The sequence below is a fragment of the Poecilia mexicana genome, unplaced genomic scaffold, assembly GCF_051168715.1.
Source record: "Poecilia mexicana isolate PSO_F unplaced genomic scaffold, ASM5116871v1 scaffold_15, whole genome shotgun sequence".
NCBI lineage: Eukaryota > Metazoa > Chordata > Actinopteri > Cyprinodontiformes > Poeciliidae > Poecilia > Poecilia mexicana.
This window is the reverse complement of record NW_028263384.1, coordinates 16336481-16363346: the sequence shown is the minus strand read 5'-3', so window position 1 is coordinate 16363346 and position 26866 is coordinate 16336481. Positions and strand designations below refer to the sequence as shown.

General features: G+C 40.3%; 1 protein-coding gene across 5 annotated transcripts; it reads right to left on the bottom strand.

Moving 5' to 3' along the window:
• Nucleotides 1-517: 517 nt before the first annotated feature.
• On the bottom strand, nt 518-26321 carry tp53bp2a (tumor protein p53 binding protein, 2a). 5 transcript variants are annotated; one of them, XM_014987547.2, is made up of 21 exons: nt 26199-26321; nt 25725-25887; nt 16239-16386; nt 15264-15377; nt 13643-13713; nt 13385-13486; nt 12389-12563; nt 12064-12245; nt 11801-11965; nt 11363-11398; nt 9884-9931; nt 8683-8866; nt 6822-6944; nt 6592-6713; nt 6099-6507; nt 4598-5454; nt 3782-3919; nt 2380-2513; nt 2090-2256; nt 1742-1941; nt 518-1652 (listed from the first exon to the last, which is right to left on the bottom strand). In XM_014987547.2, exons 2-21 carry the CDS (start codon nt 25749-25751, stop codon nt 1611-1613), a joined length of 3444 nt encoding a protein of 1147 aa, XP_014843033.2. In that variant the 5' UTR covers nt 25752-25887; nt 26199-26321; the 3' UTR covers nt 518-1610. The 5 variants fall into 5 exon arrangements, with proteins under 5 accessions (XP_014843033.2, XP_014843031.2, XP_014843032.2 ...); XM_014987545.2 differs by having other exon boundaries at nt 26176-26273; XM_014987546.2 differs by having other exon boundaries at nt 26172-26261.
• Nucleotides 26322-26866: the final 545 nt, after the last annotated feature.

Below are 26866 nucleotides of genomic sequence, written 5' to 3'. Positions count from 1 at the left end.
TTTTTAAATCTCCCCAGAGATGGTCAATCTTATTCAAGTCTGGATTCTGACATGGCCGCTGCAGGACAGTCACAGAGTAGTTCTGAACCTCTCCTTTGAGGTCTTGGCCATGTGCTTTGGGTCATTGTTCTGCTGACAAACGAACCGCTGGGCCAGTCTGAGGTCAGGAGGAATAGTCAGTCACTTTCTTCTGTTGCAAAACGTTCCTAAAGCACGCTGCTGCCACCTCAATGGTAAAGGCTGGAAATATTTAGGTGAATGTGATTTCTTGGTTTTCTATTTTTAATGAGTTTGCAAGAATCTCCAGCTTTTTTTTTTCCCCCCCACATTGTCATAATGAAGTATTTATATGTAGAAGTTTGAGGAAAGAATAACAAAACACAACTTCTAATAAAATGTGGAAGCTTTGTGAATACTTTCCAGATGCACTGTATTTAACCATGTTGTACTCAAAATAAAAGTAAAGCAAACAAAATTCAACCGGAAGACAAATGATAAAAACGTTTATGAGACGACGTTAGTACAAAGTATTTTATTGTAAATGTTTAAAATACTACAATAGTGTGTTTGTGATGAAAATGCTAAGGAAAATAGTAACAAAAATAAATACATCTGCACCAACAGATATGTGATGAGCTACCTTTGTGGATCTTACCGGTTACATCATTTTTAAGATTTTATTTTTGGCTACGCCCCGTTTGACTCACATTCTAACCTTATACACGTTTCCTCACAGTGATTCCAAGAATTTAAGGCTTAAAGTATAAGCCTCATCGTCCTGCGTTACTATAGTATAATGGAATGGTCGTAATAAAAATATACATGTACGCCTTAACATTTCCTTTTTTAGTTAAAAAAAAAAAAAAAATTCTCAAGTTTGAAAATCACATCAGTTTTCACAATAACTACATTTTCTATAGCTGGATTTTTACTGGTTTTTATGTGATGAAAATAGAAAAAGATACATGTATGGCTGCTCAACCAGGTGTCAGTGCAGAAAAGCTGACTGGGCCACTAGGCGTCATGGACCACAGGACAAATTGCAAGGAAGCAATCAAAGTTCATCATCTCTTCCTCCTCTGGTCATTTCAGTCTGAGTTTTAACCAAAACAACAGAGGTACAAGCCGATATTTCAAGGCAGATTTTACAGGATGGAAAACTGCTTTAGTAACCAGAATGTGTCGATACCATCCTCAGCTGCTTTTTGACATCATGCAACGTTAAAACCAAAACGTGTTAGAAAACAACCAGCATACAGGGAAATAGCTTTGTAAGAGAATTGTTTCAGGACAAAAACTGAATTGTCGCTGAAATTTGGGATTCTGTCAATGTAAGTGCAGTTTTGGATAATAATAGAAACAGAAAAACACACACAGAAAAAATAAATTTTGCCTCTTATGTCCAGGAAAGAATAAGCGAGATAAAATTCCTCTGTTGGAGATAAAACAAAGTGCCAGAAACAGTTGATCCTTCATATCGGTTGGTCTATTCTCGTTTCTTCATTTCGGCGGGGTCCTTTCCCTTCCCCCAGTCTTTTAAAGCCTTGGTGTGGAGGTGAACATTTTCCACAGTTTCTGCCAGTGCGGAGCTGTGCTGAGATCCACAAGTTTTAAGCCAGGGTTCTTTGTCTTGGCTTGATTCTGGGATAGAGCTGTTTGAGAACACACCCATGTCAGTAATGCAAACGTCTCGATTACAATTCTTGTGTTTTAAGATTGATTGTAGAGGCTCATAACTCACCCCTAGCAGGTTACGAGGAATGTAACCCTCCGTATCGCCCAGACGGGCCCACCACCAGTCGATCTCGTCTTCATCCTCTCTGCGAACGATGGTCATGCAGTCTCCCTCACGGAAAGACAGCTCATCGGGATTTTCAGCCATGTAGTCCCACAAAGCATAGACCACGCCTCTGTTCATTATTCCCATCTTCTCTTGCACACCTGAGAAGTCAAGTTGACACAAAGATAAATAGAAAAAAAAATTCATATCAAGAAGCACTTTTTGTCAAGAGAGCAAAAACTACCCAAAAAAAAAAAAAACATATAAAAAGGCGGTAACGGCCAATGTTAGAAAACGGTTTTTACTGACCATAAAGGAACTGCGAGCACTGAGTGTAACCCTCCTCCATCTCTTCACATTTATCTGCTGCCGTCTGCATGTCACTGTAGGTCATAGCGAAGACCGCTGCACCCGACTCCACCAGAAACTTGCACACTTGTACGTTGTTGCAGGACGCAGCACAGTGAAGAGGGGTCCTGTAAAAGGGGGACGGACAAAATGATCAAAAAAGGTTAATGTGAGTACGGTACACTCCCCAACCTCCCAAATAACAGCTACAATCATTTCTACATCAACTAAGTCAGAGACGGTAAACCTACCAGCCATCGCTGTCTGCAGCGTTAACGTTGACGCCAAACTGGACTAAAAACTTGACGATCTCTGTGTGTCCAGCACACACAGCGTTGTGTAAGGCTGTGATGCCTTCGTCGTTGGGCTGACTGGGATCCTCTACCTGAGTTTGGAGAATGAAGGGAAGCATGTTTAACAGTTCCTAAATGGGGTAAAACTTAGAACTGGACTCTCAGCTTCGTTGCATTTGCCGTCATAGAACCTCCTGGATTAGGAAATGTTGTCCATGTTGACGAAAATCTGACAGTAAAGCTTAGGCTTCACTAACTTTACACGAAATACAAAGTGTGGTGTTCACGGCCAGTGATACTAGCCATGCTATTATACTAATTGTGGCCAATCTTGTGCTAAAATACTACAGACAGCCTAAAATGTTAGCTGTGTTTAATCCCTACTTTCAAATATTAGTGACATCTTGTTTGACTGCAGGTGTGTAACACCGACTGCTCTCTCACACAGTGTGATACGGTCTCTGTGCCAAAATCAGAAGATTAGCATTTGTTCTTATAAGAAAGGAAGCTTAAGGCAACGGCTTCGTTGCAGGAAATAATTCTAGCAATCTAACGCCATAACATCATTTTATGGTGTTAGATTATTATATCTAACAATGTTATTTTTGAATGAATGTTGCTGGGGAAAAGAATATCTTATGATCTGGGGAATTTCCACATTTTAAGGTGTTCAAAAAATAAAAATAAAATAGAACAGAACTATCCTTTCCTGTATTGATGTGTACCAGCAGCAAGTTAGATTGTAAATGGAAGCATGCATATTTACACAAATTGTAGAAGAAATATAAAACAGAAAAATAATAAGACACAGGTGAAATAAGGGTAAAATCAGTTATGTGCATTTCAAAGGATTTTTTACATATGCATTAAAAAAAAAAATATATATATATATATATATATATATATATATATATATTTTTTTTTTATGTACACCTCTATCCTACATTGAGATGTGTTTTACTGAATTTGTAACATTTGTCTGTTTGAGAAAATCATGTTTTACTGAATAAAAATGTTTTTTAGGAACTGCATATTTCATTTATGTATAAAGCAGAAAAAACCCAAACAAACCAAAAACAAGTGTTTTGCTGTCATTTCAATTCACTTCAATCAGAATAAACTAAAATCTGTAACAGGTCAAATCTTTACAAAAAATAAAAAATAAAATAAAAAAGTGATCTGAAATTATCCATAGAATCTGATTAGTGCAGCTCTAATTTTGCAGTCATGGGATATTTAAATATAGTGACCATGAACGTTTTTTTGTTTGTTAGATTTTCTAGCTCAAACCCAAAATAAATAAAATAAGACGGGGGGTGGAAGCAACAGAAAATGTTTCATTTGATGGAAAAAGCCTTACCTCATAGATGATTCTCTGGACCAGGTCGAACTCTCCCTCCAAAGAGGAGTCCAGCAGCAGAGCCAGAGGGTTGAACTTCACCCTCATGCTGTGATCGATGCGTTCAGAACCAGGCTTGCGCAAATTAGTCCTCTTTCCCTAAAAAAAAAAAAGGTAGCTAGGATTTTATCATCACTTAAAACAAACAGCCGTCATGAGTGCAGCCTGTGTTGCTGAAGCGTCTGCTCTCAGTCTGCTCAGGTCGCCTGTGGATCAGGGCAGTGAAATGTTTTTCCAGCTCTGTGTGCATGTTAATCCAGGTTATAAGTGAAAGCACAGGGGGGGAAAAATTGCCCTCCCTTTGTTATGCAATCTGATTAAGAACAAAAGTCCTTTAATTTTTTATGCTGGTTACAGAGGTGAGAAAAACTGAACCAGAGAGAGGAGAAAATGGGACATACTACTCTTATCCTACTGATTTGTTCTTTCAAAACCTTCCACATCTCCACGAAAACCGCTTAGCACGTCTTTTTTTTTAACAGCTTAGCAACAACAAAACACAAATTGGTGTTTATTTTTGAATATATCCTCTTAGTGTTAGGAGAACAGGACCCATTTTCCAGAAAAACAATAGCAGTGATTTACAAGGATTTCTGGTTATATAACAACCTCAGATCAGTTCACCTCCACTGACCAGCAGAACTTGCACAAACTCACTCATGACTTGCTCTTTTGGAGATTTGAAGGAGTTTTAAAATAGACCACAGAATAACTGAATGCTTTTGAAAACAACAGAACATATGGAAAATAGTTGCTTAGGATGATGACGGTTCGTACCGGAGGTAGCGTGACCTGTCCGGTGACCTCAGGCGCCTTCATGTTAAACGTGTCTTCTCCCAGGCTGTCCTGCTCCGCTCCGCTGGGGTACGGTGGCGGAGGGTATGGGGGGAACTCTTCAACAAAGCTTTCGAGAGGCGGAGGAGGTAGAGTGGGCATCGTGTCGTCCACGCCAGCAGGGGGTGGCGGAGGGAAGAGCGCGTCGTCGGGCCTGGGAGCCGGATGGGACGGAGGAGGGGGTGGGATGATGAGCTCACAGTCTGGAAAGGCTGAAGGAGGTGGGGTCTGTTCGGGCGTGGCAGGAGGCAGGACGTTGGCGCCGGCCGAGTGCGACGGCAGTTCTCCTCTCTTCAGAGCCTGACCCATCTCTGATTGGGGGACTTCTGCGATGCTTTGAGGGTTCTGCACATGCGGCCCCGCAGGTCCGTCTCCCGCCTTTTCTGTTTCTCTGGCAAAAGCTGGAGTGGTTGGCATGGTAGCGGCGGTCTCCATTGCTTTTAGGGTGGTCTTCTGATAGCGCAGCTTCTCAATGTTGGGCCCTCCTGGACCCTCTGGCTCAGTGATGGAGCTGCGTTTCTTTAGGGGCCTCGGAGCGTTGTAGAGCTTCTTTCTGAGGGCCTCCAGGTCACCATCGCTCTGGTGCCTGTAGGGGTTGGAGATGAAGGGGAGCAGCTTGGTGGGGCTGAGAGGACGGGGGATGCGCTCCGTTTCTGGCTGGGGGTCCTCAGACACGCTGGGACTCCCGCTGTTGTTCCTGACACCGTCAACCTCGTTTTCAGGGGCTGGGGAGCGGCGCTCCAGGTACGGGTTCTCCAGGTGTTGGGAGCCTCCACTTGGAATCACTGGTTTGCCATAAACTACAGGAAAATACAGGAAACACACACTCAGTTTGGTCAGCAAGAGACAGGCTGTGTTGTTGCTGGGAAACTGTTATGATCACAGAAACCCACAGTATGTTGAAGTAGATGGAGGTGGAGTCACATCATTAAAGCCTTAAGTCCTGGATTTAGTATTTACTGCTGCTACCAGACTGAACATGCCAAGAAAAATCAACCAATAAACCTAATTGCAACATTCCACAGGCTAAATATAACTAAAATGATCAAGGGAAAAATAATTATATTCACCAATAACAGTTTACGGACCGAGTAGCAATGTCTATAGAGTACCGCGCTTTTTCCTCCTTTTAACTTTCCACTAACATGCCTAGAAACAGGAGTGTGAACAGCCAGTTGTTAGCAATGACCCACCTGGTTGAGGTTTCAATAATTATCTGCTGGACAATTTTCAAATCTGCCTGATGGCATGTCTATTACAAATTATTTTTCAATGGTTTTCTGTGATATTAAAATTTTCTGAAAATGTAAGTTTTATGCTTTCAGTGGGTTCACATTTGAATCATCAGTCTATGTCAAATCTAAAAAAACAGATGTTTTAATTAATCACTTTTCCATAAGTATTCTAATTTATTGCGAGCCATGATCAAAATGAATATTCTCACCGCTGGTAAACCCATTGGGGCGAGTCTGAGCCCTGTTGAGGGCTCCCTGGATCCCAGACTGGAAAGGCTTTCCTGAACCGGGCTGCTGAGTGTACATGGAGTAAATGGAGCGAGCGTCTGCCGTCGACGGCTTCGTCAGGCTGCCGTCTTTGGAGGACGGAAGCTCTGGGGTGAAAGGTCGGACCGTGGCTGCAGGCGGGGCGTCCTGCTTGGAAGGCAGAGGGAGTGTCTGGCTTTGAGAGGGTGGTAGAGGGCTGCGGCCCAGGGCGGCTGGCGGCTGCTGGCTGTGGGGCTTCGTCTTGGGGAAAGTGCCCGTGTTCAGGCCCTGCTTGCTGTAGGGAACAACGCTGGGACCTTTTGGTTTGGTGGGAACAGGAGGGGGCACCTTGACTGCGGATTTCGGGGCAGACTGGATGTTATGGAAGAGAAGGAAAACCTTTTAGATGTGAGGAAGCGCTTCTATCGGTTAACACTAGACCAGTTTTTCTCTCACCTGTGCATCCCTGACCAGATCTTCGCTGCTCTGGTTCTTGCGAAGGGAGGCAGCGGGAGCTTCCGTCTGCTCAAACATGGAGAACGGGCGCCCCTTCCTGTCTCTCTTCAGTTCAGATTCATCTGATTATACAGTAAATTTATTTATTAAAAACGACAGGGCAGAAGGTTGCTAAATCAGCTCTTACATTGTTCTGGAAAGAATTCAGATTCGGTGTGTAGTTCTCTTACCTTGTTCTGTGTTAGAGTTGGAGTAAGAGGTCATTCGTGGCAGTGTTGAAGCTTGGCCGGGCCCATTGACCTTTGGATCTTGACCTGAGGAGTTCCAGTCTGCCGGCTTTCCAGGCTGCAGACCTGAGGAGGAGGAAGAGGAGGAGAGGAAGGGTTGTTCAGATAGTACAATATTCCTGGCATAAATAACGAAACCAAATCAACCACACTAAACTAGAAATGGGGATAACTCATAATAAAACACAAAGTTCAGAGAACATCTCCCCGCTTATGGCTTGCTTTTGGATGACTGGCTAAGACTGAGCCAATGGCCAAGTATGTCTGCAGTCAGATGAGCCATAAAGCACGGAGCACTTGCTTCCAGCGAGATTAGCATCACAACCATGGGAAAATGAGGATATTTCCATAAGACTTGCAGGAAACCAAATGAAGAAGAGTCGTACATCAGTGCACATTGTGCAAACGCAAACAGACTGAGTTTGTCAGTCTGTTCTGACTGTCAGCTCAAGTGAAGGTTATGCATTTGTTCCAACTGACCCATTTAGAGATGCAGAGAAAGAACGGACAAGGAAAAAAAAGAAAGAAGAAAAAAATCTCAACAAGCGAGATTTACGCAAATGGCAGAACAACACATGCTGAGCTATCGAAATTATAAGCAACATCAAATGAAAAGTATCTAAAATGTTTCGACGCAATAGAGAAGTCCTGAAAGCACACACACGCACACAAACACGAGTGTGTACCTTTTCTTTTAGCCCGCAGCTCTTTCAGAGGCTTAAGCAAGAACATGGCTTCTAACGGAGATGCATTCAAAGACAAGAAAAGTAAAGCAGTCTTAAAACCTTCAGGTTTCTTTTGCTCTAGACATGATGTTGGCCGAGCCCAGGCACTGGCACCCCTGAGGGGCCATGCGGCGAGCAGCGCAGCCTCCCGGAGACAGATTTATACTTTGCTCTACACTTCGGACGCTAGAGAAGAACTGGGAACAATTGTTTATTAAGAACAGATTCTTCTTTGTCCCCGCCCATCCCTCTCTCTCTCTCTCTTTTTCTCTCTCTCTCCCTCTTTTCTTATGCTGCACATCAACCCACCATGCAGAAGTAATCGCATGCAACAGGACAGACTGGGGAAAAAAATAAACATGTTACTTTCACTGCCTTCGTGCCGTTTTGCTAAAAACGGACAAATGTAGGTTGATGAAGACGCAGCGGGAATGCGAGAGTGTGATGTTGCTGATATTTTTGTAATTAACATTTTTCACATCTGATGAGATTTTATTTTAATACTATGATGTACACAGATGGTCTATTATCCACAGATGAATGGATGAGAGAGTGACTCAAGTGAATCTCATTAGACAGTGCAAAGCAATGTTTTATGTTGCACTGGTCCAGTGGATTCGATCTCAAAAATTTCACTACCGAAATTTTTTTTTCAGTAGTGAAAAAAATTCATAGAAAAACACTCCCCCAAGTCACTGCAAATATTAGCCTACAGAGATCTTCAAGACAGTGGGGAGAAACTATTTGTCCTTAAAATAAAATGAGAAATAATAGATCACACCAGGCAGTGGACGAGGAAACTGGCTACCTTCTGAGCTCAAACTGACTTCACACTCGGCAGGAGTATCAGTCTGCTCTGCTGCTGCAAAAAGCAGGACATGTTCCCCAGACAAACAAACAAACAAAAAAAAACAAAACAGCAAAATAGGTTTTTAAGCATTTCAGTAATGAAGGGCTTCAGTTCAGAAGTTGCTAATACAACTTTAAATAGATCAGCTGCTTGTCATATGCGTGTATATGTTGTTTATATAACAAAATAAGACAAATTAGGTGGTTGCTGCCTAGTCAGAGGTTCTCACCTGAACTAGCCTTGCTCTGGGAGTCGCTGCCTGGTAGAGTGGCAGTGCCGTCTGGGTAGCCTGGTTTTACAAGCAGCTCATGCCTCGATGGACCTCGGGGCAAGGTGGATGACTGGATGTAAGGGCCGACTGCTGCCACACGAGACGGACCGGACTGCGGCCCGGCTTGGCCATCAGAGGGCAGCTGTGGTATTAAGAGAGCAGAGGAGGGGAAAGAAAGGGCGGGAAAGACAAAACAAGACGGCATTTATTACAACTAGTCAGACGGAGGACGTTGGCAGCAGAACAGGATGGAAAACAGAGAAAATTCAATACATGAAAACCTAAATAAACAATGTAATAGAAGAGAAACTAATGATTGAAATGAGTATAACAAAAAAGGAAGAAAAAAAAAAAAGAGGAGATGCTCTTTTCTGACTTGTAGGTGGCGCTATGAGATGCTGACTTCAGTGTTCAAGACATGGGAAAAAAGTATTTTACCACATTTGAAATCAATAAGAGTTCATTTAAACCCACTAAATGAACTCATCACCAACTCAGTGATGAGTTGGTGAAACAACTCATCACTGCTTAAGATTTTATTCAGGGTGTAGTGATGAGGTTTTTCTAAACTAAAGAAGTGCCATCCAGTTACCTTTTCAGACCAATGTCTTAAAAACTACAGGTGCGAGTGACAGTTGTCATATCTGTGAAGCAACCGACTTCAGGGTGGATACAAGAGCTGATAGCCCAACAAATTAACCAACTAATATCAATTTTATATACAGAAAAAGGGTAAAATATTCTGTGAAATTATCATATTAAAAATATTTCTAAATTGAACAGATGTTCCATACTGTGCTTTGCATCACTTGTTAAATGTACCCAACCTGTTTGATCTGAAGTATAAAAACAGACATTTTAAAATCAGTCATAAGCATGAAAGCAGTGGCTAAAATTGATTAAATAATAATAATAATAATAATAATAATAATAATCTTTAACAGTTTTCTTACACTGTAGACTAAATGAATTGGCTGAAATTAACATGATTTTTTTGAGTTATCAGCCAAAGATGACCTCTATAAGAAAATGAACATGCTTCAAATGTCATGCTGAAAAGTAAACTAAAACAAACATTGTCGAAATTTCCTGTGTAAAGAAGTCATGCTTCTTAGTTGTGATTAGAAAGCAGATAAAGCTGCAGTACTAATTTAGTTACCTGACGGTGAGCGTCTTTTGAAGCCCTCTCTTTAGCAGGATAGCCATTCTTGAGAAAACAAAAAAGCACAAACATGCAAAAGCAGTTCAAAAGACCAAATAATCCTTCCTGTTCAACATAATATTAGCCTCTTTGTGTTCTCTAGAGGGGGGAAAAAAAATGTAGCCAAGATCATGTGGGGACGACTGAGCATCGTTCTTCGGCCAATAAGTGGCGACGATGTCTGCCAGTCCTTTGCAGCTGAGCTGGAGGAAAATGTGGCTTTGGGTGTCTTGTGTTTTTGTGCTGGTATGAAAGGGGACCACTCATTATGATTCAAGGCAGGCTGTGGGTAAGGCACCTTCTCCCTAGGGCCTATTCAGGTTTCCATTTCTAAAAACGCAGAGACACACACACACACAAAACCGCAAACGCTTCCATATACTGACCCTGGTTTAATAGAAATGTCAAGAGGGTTTAAACAACAAGCTGGGATGCTTTAATGCAGGCTGTATGTTGCTCATTAAAAGCTTTTAGCAAAACCTCACGATATGTGATATACCAACTAGGTCATTTATTATTTATACTCCAACTTATAGGCCACTTATAGACACTGCAGGCTGATAGATTTTATTTCTACAAGACAAAGTAACACATCAGGATGGTTAAGTGGATTTTTGTGCATTTATTGAGTTATTGATTAGACCTGAATTTGATAGGAAGAGAAAGTAATTTTGAGAGACAAAAAAAGAACCCACATGTTCAAAAGGATTTAAATCATTTCTTTTTTTAAAAACATGAGAAAGCTGCAAAGCATAGACATACAAAAAAAAAGGCATATTTTCATTCCACACTTCCACCGTAAGGCAGAAGTAAAAATGTTATTCCTCACAGTCAGTTTTACAAACAAGTCTGTTGACTCCCAATTACAGTCCCATGGCAACATGTGTACAAAACAACTCCTGGAAGAGGGAAGAGTGGAGTGGAAGAGCAGGGGGAAGGCGAGGCAGAACATTCAGTACTTTTACTGCCAAAGAGACGAAGCCAAAGAGAAAAACCAAAAAAACCTCAGCCGGCCAAATTCTAACAAGTACTATATATTTCAGCTTTTATTTCATAAATGACTCTTAAAAACATAATATAATATTTGTAAAATGGTCATGTTTCTTTAAGAAAACTGGTTGCTCTTGTTTTTTTGTTTTTTTTTTAAAGAGGGAGGCCAGAAAGGATAACATCTAAAGACATTCCTGCCTGCCTGCCTTGATGACAGACTGCACTCATTTCAGCTCCCCTGTCGTCAGGACTCGTTTCTGCCAAAATGAGACTGTAGAGTGGGACAGGGAAGAAGTGAGAATGCAAAATGCAACTCTGTCCTAATGATCATATCATTTTATTCCCAAATAAAGATAAATCAGGAAAACAAATCAAAAAGAATTGATTTGTATGGCGGGGGAGTTAAATAGTTCTCCCAAGCAAGATAAGAGGGTTGGGTTGCCTTACGTCATGGATGATCTCTGAATAATGTGGCGTCTGAGGCTTGATGCAAAACAGAGACAGAAACAGCCTTACTTTAAGGCCACTAGGGGAAGATCTGTGACAAATAGGATTTTTGGTAAAACGTAGCTGCGTTTCCATTACAAATGTGCGCAAATCTTTGTCCATATTCTGCTAAAGTCGAGAAACACCTAAGGTGCGGTGTTTCCATTAAATAAGAAATGAAATTAAAATCTCTTGTGAATAAGCTTGTTCACATGATAAGCCGTCATCCTACCGACACCTCATCATAGCGCAAAAACTTTTAAACTGCAGTGTTTCCATTAAGCGCATTTACTTTTACAATCTCAATGTGCGCAACCTCATGGTTAATGGAAACGCAGCTCACGACAAGCCGAGCAAGTCAAAGATGGAAAAGGAAAGATTTGGAATGATGAAACTCACAGGCAAGTTCTCCTTCTGCTGAAGAGCCGCTTTCTTCTTCCACAGCCGGTCTCTGAGCTCACTGATCCGTTTGTCCATGGCCGCCACTTCCAGGTTGCGCTTATTTAGATTCTCCCTCTGCTGCTGCAGCTTTGAGTTCTGATCTTGATTGAGCTTGTTTCTCAGCTGACGAGTACAGCAGACCAGGCAAAATAAGAATCATTATTTAAGTACATAAATTATGCTTGCTTCATTTTTAATCATCTCAGTTTATTTCTGCACACCTGAAGCTCCTTGTAGAGGCGGTCCAGCTCTGCCACCGAGCTTTGATTGTCGTGCATGTTGTCTTTTTTGCCATTTTTAAGCGTTTCCAGCTGCCGGCTGAGCTCCTCCACCTTGGATGCGGCCATCACTAGTTCTCTCTGCTTCTGCTGGAAAAGGTTATTCATTTGCTCGATTTCTTCAACTGCAGAAGTGGGGTGAGAGGAGAAACAGAAACAGAAACATAAGTACAGACGCTTTCATTCTGAGATGCTCTCTCAAAAACAAACAAACACACGCACGCACGCACGCACACACACACAAACAAAAAAAAGTCCCTAAGCTCACCTAATTTGCCATTGCTGACACGTTTCTGCTCCACCTGGCCCTTGAGAGCCCTGACCTTCTTGAGTCGCACTTCCTGGTTCTCGATGTTTTCTCGGAGACGCTGGAGCTTCTCTTGCTCAGACGCCTGCTGCTGCTGGCGCTGCTCCTGCTGCTTCAAGTAACGCAGCCGCTGCTCCTGCAGAGGGGAGATTAAGAAAGTGTTACAGGGGGTGGGGGGGCAAACGTCACACAACGTACTCTTGCAAACTGTACGTCCATTTCTTGCACACCTTGTTTTGAACACCACAGGAAGCAGAATCCCCCAGACGGATACAAACCGTTAAAATGTTTCGCGCTGAAAACATTACCGACTTAATACAGCTGCGGTTTTTTAGATACATTTATGTTTTTGTTTCATCTGCGTATCCTTTTACACCATTCCATTTAGTGGTTATCAAAACAATATCTCACCATATGCTTTACAGTTAAATGACAGGAGATTGATCTTATTCAACGGTGTTAAGCAGTCGAGATGAATGGTGTTTAACATCCAAACAGTCATCAGGTTTTAATAGCTGAATTCTGTTAAAACAGGTTCAATTTTCTGGAAATCTTCAGGTCATGTGTGCTGAAGCTAACCTGTTTGTTGATGTACTTAAATTATATTAGAGTTCTTAAAAAAAAAAAAAAAAAAAGTACTGTACCTAACAAATAAATCCAAACCAGGATGGGGAACCGGGTCATTTAAAACAGAAGGGAGATGTATTCAACTACCAGCAGGAAGTCATGTAGATTTTGCAGATACCAGAAACTTATCCTGCAATCATTAACAATCCAACCCACTATTCTGTCACAACCACCGAATACACTCTTAGTATTCTCAAATTCAGCAGTGCGTCTGACTTTTTAGCACCTGCTACTTGAGCTCCGTTTCCAATAATTTTGGCTTTTACTTTCATCCTGACACCTTCTCAACTAAATTCTTTCGACTCCTTTTCCCAGCACGGCTTTATGCACCTTGGAAGCGAGCAGCTGTTGTTGAGCTTCAATCTGTTGCTGCTGCCTGGCGGCCATCTCCTGTAGCTCGGCTAACGTCATGTCCATCCGAGGAGTCGCCACCTAAGATGAATGAAGGATTCGGTATGGAAAAAAAAAATAAATAAAAAAACACTGAATTAAGCAGGTACATAGATTTTTTTAAAATCTTCATACAATAAAACCGGTTTGTTTTAGATTAAACTATTGTACAATCATATCTTAAATAGTTTGTTTTACCCCGTTCTCCATCCTTCGTTCAGGGGGAGCTCTCACTCCGTTTCTCTTTGAATCCAGGCCTCTTGACCCTCCTGTGTGACAGACAGGATTAAAAACAAAAAAAAAGACTTCAGGGATTACAATCTGCTGTAGTGTTTCATTCAAGTAACCATTTTTTTTCTAATTTGGTGAGACCAAAAGACATCAAGCTGTTAAAGCGGTGGCCTTTACAGGTAGCTGTGAAAAATGATTGGAACTTCCTCCTGGATTCTTGCCTGTTTGTGTCTCACACGCACATAAACACAGTGAAACATCAAGGTTTCTATAACACTGCGGCACAAAAAGACATGCTTCAGTTAAAACAGACTGGCTGGGCTGCTCCTCTGGATAACCGGCGGGATAAGTACTCCTTGTAACTTACAATAATCTTTGGAGTTAAACGAATACGTAACCCTCAGAGTCTGGAGACAAAACTGTGTCTGTGCTTTTTGGATGTTTGAATTTTAGTCGCAAAACTACGATTTGCCAAAAACAAAGTTATTCCGCTACTCATGATCTTTATCATTTAATTGCTTCTCGGTTTACATGAACAATAAGCTGAATAGAAAACAAGATTTGTTGAGTTCATATCCAAGCGTAAGGTACAACCGCAATTCGACCAACACACACAACCGAGTTTCTTTATCATATCCTTCCGGTTTACTGTTTTGACCTCATACAGTAATAAACACAGTGAACCCAAAAGGTAATCCGGGGCTTTATTGGAAGGACAGAGAAAAGCTTAGCTAACAGTGTGGGAAACAAGACCAGCAGAAGATAACAGGAAGGGAAAACAACCACCTAATCCCATGGCTAGACTCAAGCTGTGAGGGGTAAAAGGGCTTAGTTGCGCAACCAGAAGCTGAGAAGACGGTCAACAACCTATAAGATACTTCTTGTCATCTTAAGAAAACAAAAACAGGCCACAAATATGACCAGGATTCTCTGCTTTCATTTGGCTTCAAACATACAAATAAAGCTTGCTTGCTAAAGTGCTCAGTTACTCATTTGATTAAAGGAATATTTTTTATCTGTAATAGTTTCCTCGGCTTTAGTAGAAAGATAACCAGTCAACAAACAACCAGTCAGACAAGGATAACTGATTTTAGCTAATTAAGCAATTAAACAAGTAAAAAAGAAAATGGTCACATGAACATAAGTTTTGTAAATACTTCGACAAGAGACAGTGGCTAAGCTTGATGTTCTGCGGACTAAAGCTGCAGCTGTTGGCTGTAAAACCTACCTGACCAGCTGCATATTGTCAGTCTGCTCCAAATCTATCAAGAGTGGAGTAAACTTTAGGCTTTCAATGGGCTATCATTAATGTTAGCTCATATACTAAAAGTAAGAGAGACATTACTGGTAACTTCACAGAAACTCACTTCAAAATATCTTGTCCCTTTAAAAGTAAACTGGTCTGGAGCAATCTCTGGTCCGAAAAGTTCCTGAATGACTGGACTTTTTGTATTTAAAAACTGCAGCAATCTCTGGTATTTAGAATCTCTGTGTCAAATGTCCCTTGCACAATGGTGTTGAATTTGTAGAAGAAGTGAACGAACACCGACACCTCTACTTATCTTTAATTTACAGACTGAAAACGTACCGGACTCTCTGCCGGGTGCACGGTTGTGGCGCAGAAAGAAGCGCACCTCCCCTCTGTGCGGTTCCCATCTTTTGAGCACATCCCACATCCGCTCACCATCACCTACAGGCCTCTCTGTGAACAGAGGGCATCAGAGGTTATACAAAAATGAGAAAAAAAAAGAGAGAGAATATTAAAAAGCAGTTCGAGTTAATCGTGACAAAAACAAGGCTGGTCAAGCGTACATGTGGTGTTTGCTTAGAGAATGTTGTTTGACCTGCACTGAAAGGCACAAAGGCATAAGGTCTCTTGGCACAAACTTAATGACAAAAAAAAAAGTGTGCTGTTCATTCTTTTCGGCTGACGTGGCACTAAAGGGCTCATCAACAATTCTTGTGACATTTTCATCAGCAGATCTAAGCCTGTTTCATTGCACAAGGGGCGTTACATCGCAGTCAGGCAGAGGTCAATCAAATGATCCGTAGTAATGGCAGAACAGCCAAATAAATCAGCAAATAAAAATTGCATCATTATTAGTGTTTTGTTTAAATCTTAACATCTTAAATCTAAAGTGGCCAGTAGAAAACTGTAAAATGAGACTGCCGTTTCATTATCCTGAGATTTCATTTCAGACTACTAGTGGAGGTACTCGAACGCAATAATTGGCACTTGTCTCACTCTTATTGAAGCCTCACCATGGAAACGGCTCAAAAACCTTGCTACTCGAGTTCTGATTTTGAATAGTCATTACGTCTCAGATAGGGGATAGAGGAGGCTGAAATTATAACCCCACCCTCCCCCCACCTCCAGCTTTGGAGATGTAGGAGATATTAAGGTGCTTTGTTCTTGTCAGGGTGGTTATAGTTTCTACCTAATTTGCTTTGCAGATATATACTGAGATGAGCTCTTGTGAAGCAACTCAAATGAACACACCATCTTTATGAAAACCCAACTGCGAGGATAATAGACCTGAAAAATCTTCTGTTCCAGACTCACCAGATCCGCGCCACATCTCGGATAAGTGGCAATCCGTTTCCCCAGGCTCCTTGCACATATCCACCACATCTCGACACAGTGTCTCCTTGGTAACGGGAACCTCAGAAAAATGTTGGTCATTGTTGCTGAGGTATACAGTCAAGAACATCTGTGCAAAGGAGGCGGAGGGAGGGAGGGAGAAGTAGTTAGCCAAGCATGTTAGGCAGAGATAACTTAAACAGGAACGTGAGAGTAAGGATCCTGGTACCAAGCGGAGCTGATGATGGCAAAGAAAACACCACAGTTCTGGAGAGCTAGAGCAGAATTCCCCTATGGGTCAGCTTTTCACAGTGAGTGTGTGTATACAATGTCTACTTCCTTCACCAGCAGTATATCATTTCTATGCTCCGTTTATCTGTCAACAGGAGGGAAAAAAAAAAAAAAAACCTTCCAAAATTCCAATTAACTTCACACCATTGAACTCAACTCCAGCTAAACCCTGAGAGAGATCCCTGGAACCCAACACACGGAAACCGGCTCCACACAGCTGATTCAGGAAAAGCTTGATTTGTAGATCAATGTGCATTATGGGGAAGATGTAAAGTTATCACCTACACACATCTGAAAGTGGGATGGAATGCGAAAGCCTTCAGCTACTACAGATAAAAACTGATTCTGTACACTGATACAGAAGCTCAAACATAATCCCTGACTATATAAATCCACCCAAATCGCTATTTTTATGTCACCATCTTTTTATTAATTTATCTTTCCCATTTTTATTTTTATTTCTTTTTTTTTTTCTTTACTTTTTAACAACAACTACAACAATTCTCCATAAATGTTTTCTGTTTGAGAAGAGGACTGCCTGGAGTTTGCAGAGCCATGTGTGCATGTTACTGGACGCTGCTGAAGTCATTCATATTTGCCGTCATTTAACGGCTGGCTATGGTTGAGCTACATGGTGGATGAAAAGCACCTGATCTAGTTCATAGTTTACAAAGTCTGAAGTTATCTAAACTAGCATACTAGAATAATAAGATAATATGACAACTAATCAGGTTTTCTTTTATACCACAGAATCAGAAGCACGATGAGCTTCTAACAAGCTGGAAGCTTTAGGATTCCATCTAAAGTCTAATTTGAAAAGAAAAAGCTTCTATAAAAATCAGTCTTACCTACATTATGGAAATAGGTATAAGTTTGAAACTCAAAAAGAAGAGAACAAACAGTTCTGACTCAGTCAGAACACAAACTAAGGTTCTTGAGTGAATGAATTGGTGCCAGTCTCCGATAATCGTACCACACAAACAGTTTTATAGTGACAATGCAAGGAGGAGGGGAGAATAGCGTGCTGAGTCAGAGGCCCGGACCGGACTAATAATAAAGATGTCAGTGAAAAGACTCCATTGACAAAGTTGGTGAGTCATCATTGTCAGCACAGAGAGCATCACCCTTCCTGCAATGCGTGATGCAGACTATTGTAACCAGATTTAACCTTTTATTCCTTTTTAGTGAAAGATCACCCGGTGGAACCAAGGCGGATTTATGGCTGCTTGGTGACTCTAACACGGTTCTGCTCAACTTGACTGAAAATGACTTGACGTCCCACATCGTCATCGTACAAGCAAGAGGTCCAAGTTCCAAAGGAAGTAATCCAAAGCAGTTCACAACATCCCAGAGGACATACAACACATGACCTGCCTGTGTAAACATGGTGGACTGACAGAGAGAGAGAAGGTGGAAGAAATCAATAGGAGGAGAATAGTGTTGGGTGGCAGTTCTGACACCGAAAGCAGCTTCTTTCCAGCGCTGAAGGTAATGAACCAGGTCCAACAGTGACCGGGTCCAGAAACCTTGTGGATGAGTTACAACTTTATCATGCATCCTGTGGATGAGGCTATAATGATGAAGCCCTCAAATGATATAGTTAATTTTTAGATTCACATAAGGAATTTATGTAGAGTTTGTACTTTTTAAAAAGTGAAATCAATAAGAAAAAAAATATATTTCACATTATTATAGATTGTGGGTCATTTGATGATTAAAAAAAAGTACTATATCACCTTGCTATGCATGACGAAGAGGAGGGAAAAAAAGTATCTGGAGTCCCTGTTTTGACTGAGCTGGACAAATTGAGAGCATTAAATATTCATAGACAACACCAAGCAAAATGAAACAGCTCAATAACAGCTTGATGGTCTCACTGCAGGGCAAATTAAAAGCTACTCTGCAGATAACCAGAAAGCCTCGCTAGCTTCATACGGCCTTAAAACAACTCGGAGCCGGGAAAAACTAATGCAGACTGGAAACGAAAACATTTGGCAGAGACTTGCTTCGTTTGCCTTCCGTCTATAAGATGTGAAGCAAATGAGCGGATCAGAAGCTGAATTGCACTTCCTTCCTGTCTGAGAGATTGGCCAGGAATGCAGAAGGTGCGAGCAGCCTCTGCTATTCTATTATAGCATCAGCAAAGTCAAAGCCATTTCCCAGCACTTGGCGTTGGTGTGACGGTAAAGAATTACAAAATGAAAATGACTGCCAATCTAAAGAAATGTGCAAGCCTGTCCTCTGGTTATCTAGAATTGAAGAAGCTATAAGGCAAGGTCACTGGGGGTATATCATAGGGATTATGCTAATCTGCTATATAAAAATATAGCCTCTTACCAGTTTGCTGTCTCTGAGACACAATATGAGCTTATTTTCTCAAGCACGCACAAGAGCAATAGCCAATACCTTACTATACATAATATAACCCATATTTTTATTTATATATATATATATATATATATATATTATTATTTTTTTTTTTTCCCTTCTCACCCTCCGCGGGTGGTCTCTTTCATCCTCTGAGCTCGGGTCCTCTACCAGAGGCCTGGGAGCTTGAGGGTTCTGCGCAGTATCTTCGCTGTGCTATATATATATATATATATATATATATATATATATATATATATATATATATATATATATATATGAAATCCAGAAATTCCTTATCTGGATCACATTTCTGTACCTGGGCTAAAGGGAAAGTTGTAATAACTTGGACAGAACAAAACCTCACAGTCTTGGAGGTCAGCTGTAGGACCTCTCTCTGCAGGAGACAGAAAGGATTGGGTGTATTTTAAAGATGAAAGGCTGCAACATCAAAACCCACAGACAAAAGGTGCTGTAATAAGAACACATCTAGAGGAGCAGAAAGACTGCAGCTGGCAGTGCTTAAGCTCCCTGTTGAAAGGAGCTCAAAGGCTCCTAAGACTGAAAATCAAATATACATCATCAATTGTTCTGCGTTGCTGTATTAGAACACCATTTTTTTTTTCTTGTCAGTGTTTCTGCCAAGAATACGGTTACATAAGATGAAGCGGCTGCAAGGCTGAGCAATAAAGTTGATAAAGAGATGATTTATGTCCTGTTCTTTGTGACTGCATACGGGGTTTTGTTAAAGAAATGTCAATTATTACAGATCTAAACAAGACTTTCAATCATCTACATGTGGCACACTCCTTTATCGTCAAAAAAAAAAAAAAAAAAAAAAAAAAGACCAAGTAGGTTACAGGATTATTAAATAAATTACTTCCAACAATCCTAAAAGTCTATTAATCCGTCTGCTCCACCTCAGAACCTTGGGAGTCAATTCTGTTGCCCTTCACTTCAAGATCAGAGTCCATTAGCTCACATATTGAATAAGGTGGATCAAAACGGTTTGTTGTTTTGCTTTGCTCTCTGGACGGTTTCACAAGGTCCAGACATAGGCTAATGACAGGGCTTTAGTATAACTGCTCTGCAATAGCAAAGTAATCCATCAAAACCCATCCAGTTACAGACAACCTATAATTTGTGTCTTTCTTAGACAGAAGGAGTTATCGTGCGGTTTCAAAACTACAGAAATTTCAGAGACGTCAGAGAAAAAGGCTAATGTGACAGTATTGTTCTGTATGGGGCGAGGTGTAAGAGGCAACGCATCTGTGGGGTCAGACGCGTGTTTAAAATTAAATCTAAAACATCCCTGATATGTTTTTTTATTAAACCCATGCTGGTTGCAGCAGACGGCGCCCAGCAAGACGTTCCAAATTCTTTCTATTCAGAAGTCTCAGCACTAAGGTCCAGTAATTGTTTTCCGTTTCCGTGCCCCTGCCACATCCAGCTGCTCAGCAGGCTGAAAGAGTGATGTTAGATTTATCGTTCCTCCATGACGCAAGTGAGAACAATAAATGCTGCAAGTAAAATAATTTAACTGTCACAATAATAATAAATCATATTACGGTTTGTTTTAAATTTTTTAAGACAATGTCAAATCACCGTTTTACTTAGACAAGATATAAACATTTAACGCTCCACTCCGTTTTACCTACGATATTTATTGTTGCTCCGCAGTTATGTTGTCACATTAAAAGAACATGGACGTAGTCCGCAAAATGTTTAAGTTCAATTCAATACATTGAGATTTACTACTAGTTGTACCCAAGATGTTATCAAATGCCAATTGGTGAATAAACTGATTAAATAGGAGACATTAAGAGGCATAACGGGGGGAAGGAGGGGTTATAATTTAACCCATCTGTAAAGCTTCTTCGCTTCACAACTGCTGTGCTTTACGTCCACATCCATGCTTTCAATTCAACTCGCAAAGCCAATGAATCAGCCACGTTTTGTTGATGAAGTCACCTTTTGAATCCAATATCTATGGGATTCTAACAGACTGCAGCAGCGTTTGTCTGTGCATGTGTGCGTGCGCTCCACAGTTCCAAGAGTTGACTCGCTTCCAGCATGGCAGTCCTTCAGAAAGGTGAGGCAACAGAACCCCCCCCCCCCCCCCCTAATGGCTTTCTGCATTATTTCTCTTCATCTCATTCACCTACTCACTGAAACGGCGGGCTGCACAAGAGGATGAGGCAAGGAGGGAGAAAAGGTCAGGAGTAACAAACTGCAGACAGTACATGGAATCCAAACATCCATTTGCCGTCGTTCAGCTGCAGCATTTAGAAAAAAAAACAAGGAGGGATTTATACACCACTAAAACAAACTGTGCCACTTTGGTCTGAACAATCTCTATTCATACTCTGCACTGCAGCACTCAGCCTATCGCTTGATGATCGCAATATCCTCCCCTCTCTGGTCTACGTGATGAGACGGTTCCCACTTAGAGGCAATCTGGGAGATAAAGGAAAAATGGAGTCGAAACTAAGCAGAGGAGAATTATTACTTTTTGTGGAGACGCCCTGACTGCTGAACTGAACGATTCTGAAAAAGACCGAGGTCACAGGAAACAAAATTACTCAACTGGTCTTGAATATGACTGTTATTATAAATATATAACAAAAAACTTCACCTTTCAGAAAATAACCTACTGTATGAGTAATCAATGAATACTAAATATCTGAGGTCTTTTTAATTTATGTAAAATATGATAAGCTGGGGAGAACGGGGGAGACGGACTTAGCCATCACTATTCCCTGAAAACTCACTGAATGATGCCCTTGTGGCATTTAATCTTTCATATGCAAAACCGAGTGAAGAAGGCAAACTCCCGGATGAAATGGCCTTTTCCGCTGCAGGAACTATTCCAGTTTCCAGGTATAACATCTTCATGGACGATGGAATGAATCCTGACTAAAGTCTGTAGTAGAAGAGCATTCCTTAACACATTCATAGCCAGTGTGATTCCAAACATTCAAAAGTTATTACAATGTTGAGCAGTGAATAAATAACTAATAATATCAGAGCAATATTTCATTGATTGACCAATTAAAAATAGGGAAAAATAGAAATTTAGTCAGGGTTTTAAAGAGTGAAACTAATCAAAACCAGCAATAAAATAAGAGAGCAAATACATGCAGAACAAATTTTAAACCAGAACAGCAAAACATAAAAACAAGCAGAGTACTGAGCAATAGACGCTGGCTGATATAAGTACAGTTAATATAAAATTAGTGTTCACAAATCTGGCAAGCGTACCAGTTTTACAAGTGGGGATTGAACAATAATAATTAAAAGAACACTGTTACGTTTTAATTACTGGAGAAAAATGATTCTGAATCTGGAACCCATGTCCAAATGTTAATAGCAGCTTTACATATTAAGACTCATCTATGTTGTGGCTGATTATTATTATTTTTTTTTTTTGAATAACTACTTTGACAACAAGGATTTTTGCACAAAGTTTTTTTTTTTTTTAAATAGAACCATCCAAATTTAGGAGAAAATCTTATTATTTATGTGGCTTCCTTAATAGAGTTCCATCACATTGCCTACTGAAAACACACGTTCATCATTCATTTCTGAACAATCAGCTGACTTATCACTTAAAAAACATGTTCACTACAGACATCTCGTTTCTGCTGATGATCTTTGAGACTGAGGCAGTGATCCAATTGGTTGAGAATTCAGTTAATCGTCTGCAGACAAAACTGGCAGAAACAGCTACTTCTTTACTTCCTAAACAAAGTGTTTTGGTTGAACTCCATAATACTAACTGGTTAATGTTATAATAGCATGAAGTGTACCTTAAGAGGTCGTTGAACTGATCATATTAAACAGAAAGAGAGCAGGATTGGCCAATAAGAGTCCAAGTTTCTGTGTCACAAAAAGAGAGTGAAATTACCGTTTTAGTTCATAAAAAGATTATGTAAATCCAACAGTCCTTTTGTCCATCAGTCCATGCAGTGTCCTTGTTTATCACATGGTGTAGTTGAGAAAACACCACAACTCTTCCATAGAGTTAAAGGAGTATAGATATCAGGGCGAAACCCTTCTCAGGTTTTTATTGACACACAGCAAACGTCTACTTCCTGAAGTATGACTCCCCTTTCTCACAATCTGCTACAGCAGATAGTGTAACTGAGAAATGGTAAAAATGTGTGATGGAATAATGATAACCGAAATATGTACACAAACATATCAAGTATCAACTTAAAAATCTACTCACAAAGCAGCCTTTTGTCATGGGAGAGAAATAGGAAACCGACAGGATTTTTTTTTTTTTTTTTACATTTGTAAAACAAACCAAATGTTTTCCATAGCAGTTCTTTAAGTTTGTTCTCCCACAACTGTTCCTTTAAATTATCTTGATAAAAGTTATTAGTCAATAAACAAGAATGAATTCAAGCCTAAATGTGAGAATCACAAATAGCAGCTCGACAAAGCTGTTTAAGCAGAGATAACCGCAACTCGGATGTAAATGAGTTACACGATGCTCTGGTTCAATAAAGGGGGCGAGTGTCCCTTATCGGAGTGCAGCCATGGCACAGGGGCACAAACAATGTGGTTTCCACCACACAGTGTTGAAGAGCTCCTTTGCTTTATTGTGTTCCGGAAACAGTGACCCTCCCCGTTACCCCCATTTAAATCACAGCCAACAATTATGCCACTACATTCTCACTCCTCCCCGAGCCCTGGCCTCTACAACCTGGGTCACTGATTGGTCCTGCAATTCAAAAAAAAAAAAAAAAACAATACCTCCCATCAGAAAAGAGTGAACACAGGCCATTTCTCTCTTAATCAAACACAAGAAACCGTATCTCATCAAAACACGTGCAGCACCCATCCATGCTATTAATGAGAAAAAAAATCATTTGGGGGGAGAGAAGAGAAGCCTGTCGATAGCAACGATGTTGACTACATGCCCTTAACAAGCTGAGGTCATAAACACAACAGGTGTTATTCAAATTCAACTCGGTTGCCAAGAAGGATACGCTAATCAAGATAAGGGCTTACGTAAGATGCGTCATGATGAGTTTATACAATCAACATCACTCTGTCTTGTACAACCTGTTACTCAACAGTAAGCCTCGTTCAATGTAGGGCTAACTTTAACAATTAATACAGCTTATTTGCAAGCTGAAATCGTCTGGCTTTACTTTAAAATCAGACATCAAGAGTGGAAAAAATTGTTCCTTCTGTGGTATAAATTAAGCCGCCAGACGATTAATTAAAAATAACTCAAAGGCTGTTTTGATATGAAAATAATCATAGTAATAACGTTAATAAAACACAATGTCAGAGGTTGCCAGACACCAACGTCAGGCAACTTCTGGCAATGTTGTCTGTTCACACATTCCTCATGTTCACTCGAGATGAGGGGTTGCTGTACTGTTAATGATTATTCAACACATTTAGATGGACTTCTTAGAACTGGGATGTGCGCAATTTAAGATTATTTACATGGTAGGGTGTATTCAAATAAAGTATTATATATTCTTCAACATAAATAAGTCCTGTCTGACTTGTAAAATGCTTTGAGATGACAAATATATTGGCACTATATCAACACATGCTGTGTTTTCTAGCATTTATGACAATAGGCGAATAAAGGTAAATGCAACTTTAACTATTAGCAAGGCTGCAGCATTGGATTTTAGTTACCTGAAAACAAATATTGTTTTATATCAACCTAACCATGGCTTGTTTAATGTTTACATATCTGTATACACTCAAAAAAAAAATGTTTAGCTTTATTCAAATTCAATACTTTATTGACCCCAAAGGGAAATTAAATGTTACTGTAAGTCATTAATTCAAATTCTTCAGAGTAAGAGTAGATAGTGATGGCTGTTAGCAGGATAGATCTCTTGTAGTGGCCCGTAAGAACTTGACTGATGTTTATGTTGAGAAATTGTGTGTGCATAATGTCCTTGTGACAAAAAATATTCTGTCACTCAACCCCCAAAAAACAGACATTTATAGTAAACACCATAAAGGTTCAACACTCAAATTTGATTTGTTGAACATTTCATACAAACATCTAAAACTTATTTCTCATGATTTTGGAGCAACGTTTTTACAGGTTTCAGCATAAACTAGGAAACAATCTTTTTTTGTCCTAATTTCTGAATTAAATGTAACATTTTATGCTGCATTATAAAAATGTATCTTTAAAAATCATTGGTTCTGACATTTAACACCCTATAAAATATGCCAATCATTATTTATCAGCATGAAATTTCAGTTCTAATTTTCCCTACATAGGACACTGACAGCTGTCCACTGCTCTCCCTACATGCATGGAAGAGGTACTGATAAATTATATCCCACACTGCAGCAAAAGCAATGGACCACTGATGATGAAGATGATGATAGTGATGACACGGCAAGAGTCCAGAGCTAAGCTTAGCCTTTGCCAACAACACTTGGCATATGCCCCCTGCTCTAGTATATGGTCAAAGAAATATGAATATCCAAGTACAGACTATGCAAATGATAAAGCTTCTGTAGTTAGGCTCTTAAGATGATCACTCTTTACAAGTATGCGTCCTAAGGGAATAGACTGATTTGTACACTACATATCCTAGGAAGCAATTTACGTCCTCTAGCACACTCACAAGCACCGATCACCGCAAAAACACTTAACAACAAAAGCTTATGAAGAAGCTACCCTATCAGCTTACTGCGTGAATTTAAATACCCTGGTGATTCACAACGTAAGAACATGACGATCGTACAGTATGAAAACAGACACGATATGTTACAGCACAGCGATAAAACTTGTGTAAATAAATCCAATCTTACCGGCATCATTTTAGCTTCGTACCGCATTTAGCTAACCAATCCAGCATGAATCCCCACAGGCAGTTTCGACGAAAGCGTTGAGACCGGAGAGCTCTTTAATCCCGCAGCCTAAACCTGACAACAGGCAAGGCCACTTTCTCTAGCTCGAAGGTCCTCACCTCCGCTGAAAAAAAAAAAAGAAAGAGGATACTGTTTTTTTTTCCTACTGAAATATGTAAATATGAAGCAGAGTAATGTTAATGGAATCCAGCGTCGTGGACCTGTTGCTACACATAACACGGCCTTCGGGACAAAAGTTTCCGTTGTTAAGCGAGCATCGCTTTAGAACTTTGAAACAGCTTGTAACTGCTACAAAATACCCCAAAAAGATGTATACAACATAAAGAACAGGACACAAACAAAAAGCGGAAATATGTTGGAACAAGATAAAAATTCTAAATGTCTTACTTACTGCTAGATGCAAACGTTACAAACCCGAAACTCCGCTGATTGTCTGCGTTGCTCAACAGCTCGCAGCCGATCCCAAAGTGACGTAGCCACAGGAAGTTCGTTCCACTTTGGAATTCAGGCTCCGCCCCCTTTTCCTGGTCAGAAGCTGAAGACACCCCCACTGTTTATGTGGGACAGAGGAGCTTGCTTGTTTGCTAAAGGGTCAGACGCGTTGTGTGGGAAAACCAAAGGATGCTAGCAGGAGGTTAAACTTGTACTGCACCATAAAATGATTAATGAATTGAATGGGAAAACAGCGAAAGGTTTTGCTCTCTTGAAGTGACGACTATAGAATGCAAAATTGAAGTGTGTGGGAGCCTGGCATGCAAAAACATTGTCTAATGTTGAACACTATAGACTCAAATCTGCTAAAATCCAGTAAGTCATTACTAGATGACTTAACTAAAACTAGAACGTTAAATTCAAATTATTTAATCAAGTTAATTTGTCACATACTATATGGATAATATTGAATAAAATACTTTTTACTGCTTTGAATTAAATCAGTAACAGAATAAATTATCTATTAAAACTTGTGTTGATCCTACATGAAATTCTAAAAAAAAAAGAAAGCAAAAATCCACCAGTCTACCGTGAAATATTTGAATTGTCTATGGCTTGTCATATTGAACCCATTCACTGATTAGTCTTCA

Bases quoted from the DNA above. Each gene is read 5' to 3' on its own strand.
- tp53bp2a (XM_014987547.2), bottom strand. From the start codon at position 25,751: ATGCGGTACGAAGCTAAAATGATGCCG. The intron at 16,387-25,724 runs GTAAGATTGGAT...TCCTTTGCACAG, and splicing joins ACGAAGCTAAAATGATGCCG to ATGTTCTTGACTGTATACCT. The intron at 5,455-6,098 runs GTGAGAATATTC...ATTTTCCTGTAG, and splicing joins CCCCAATGGGTTTACCAGCG to TTTATGGCAAACCAGTGATT.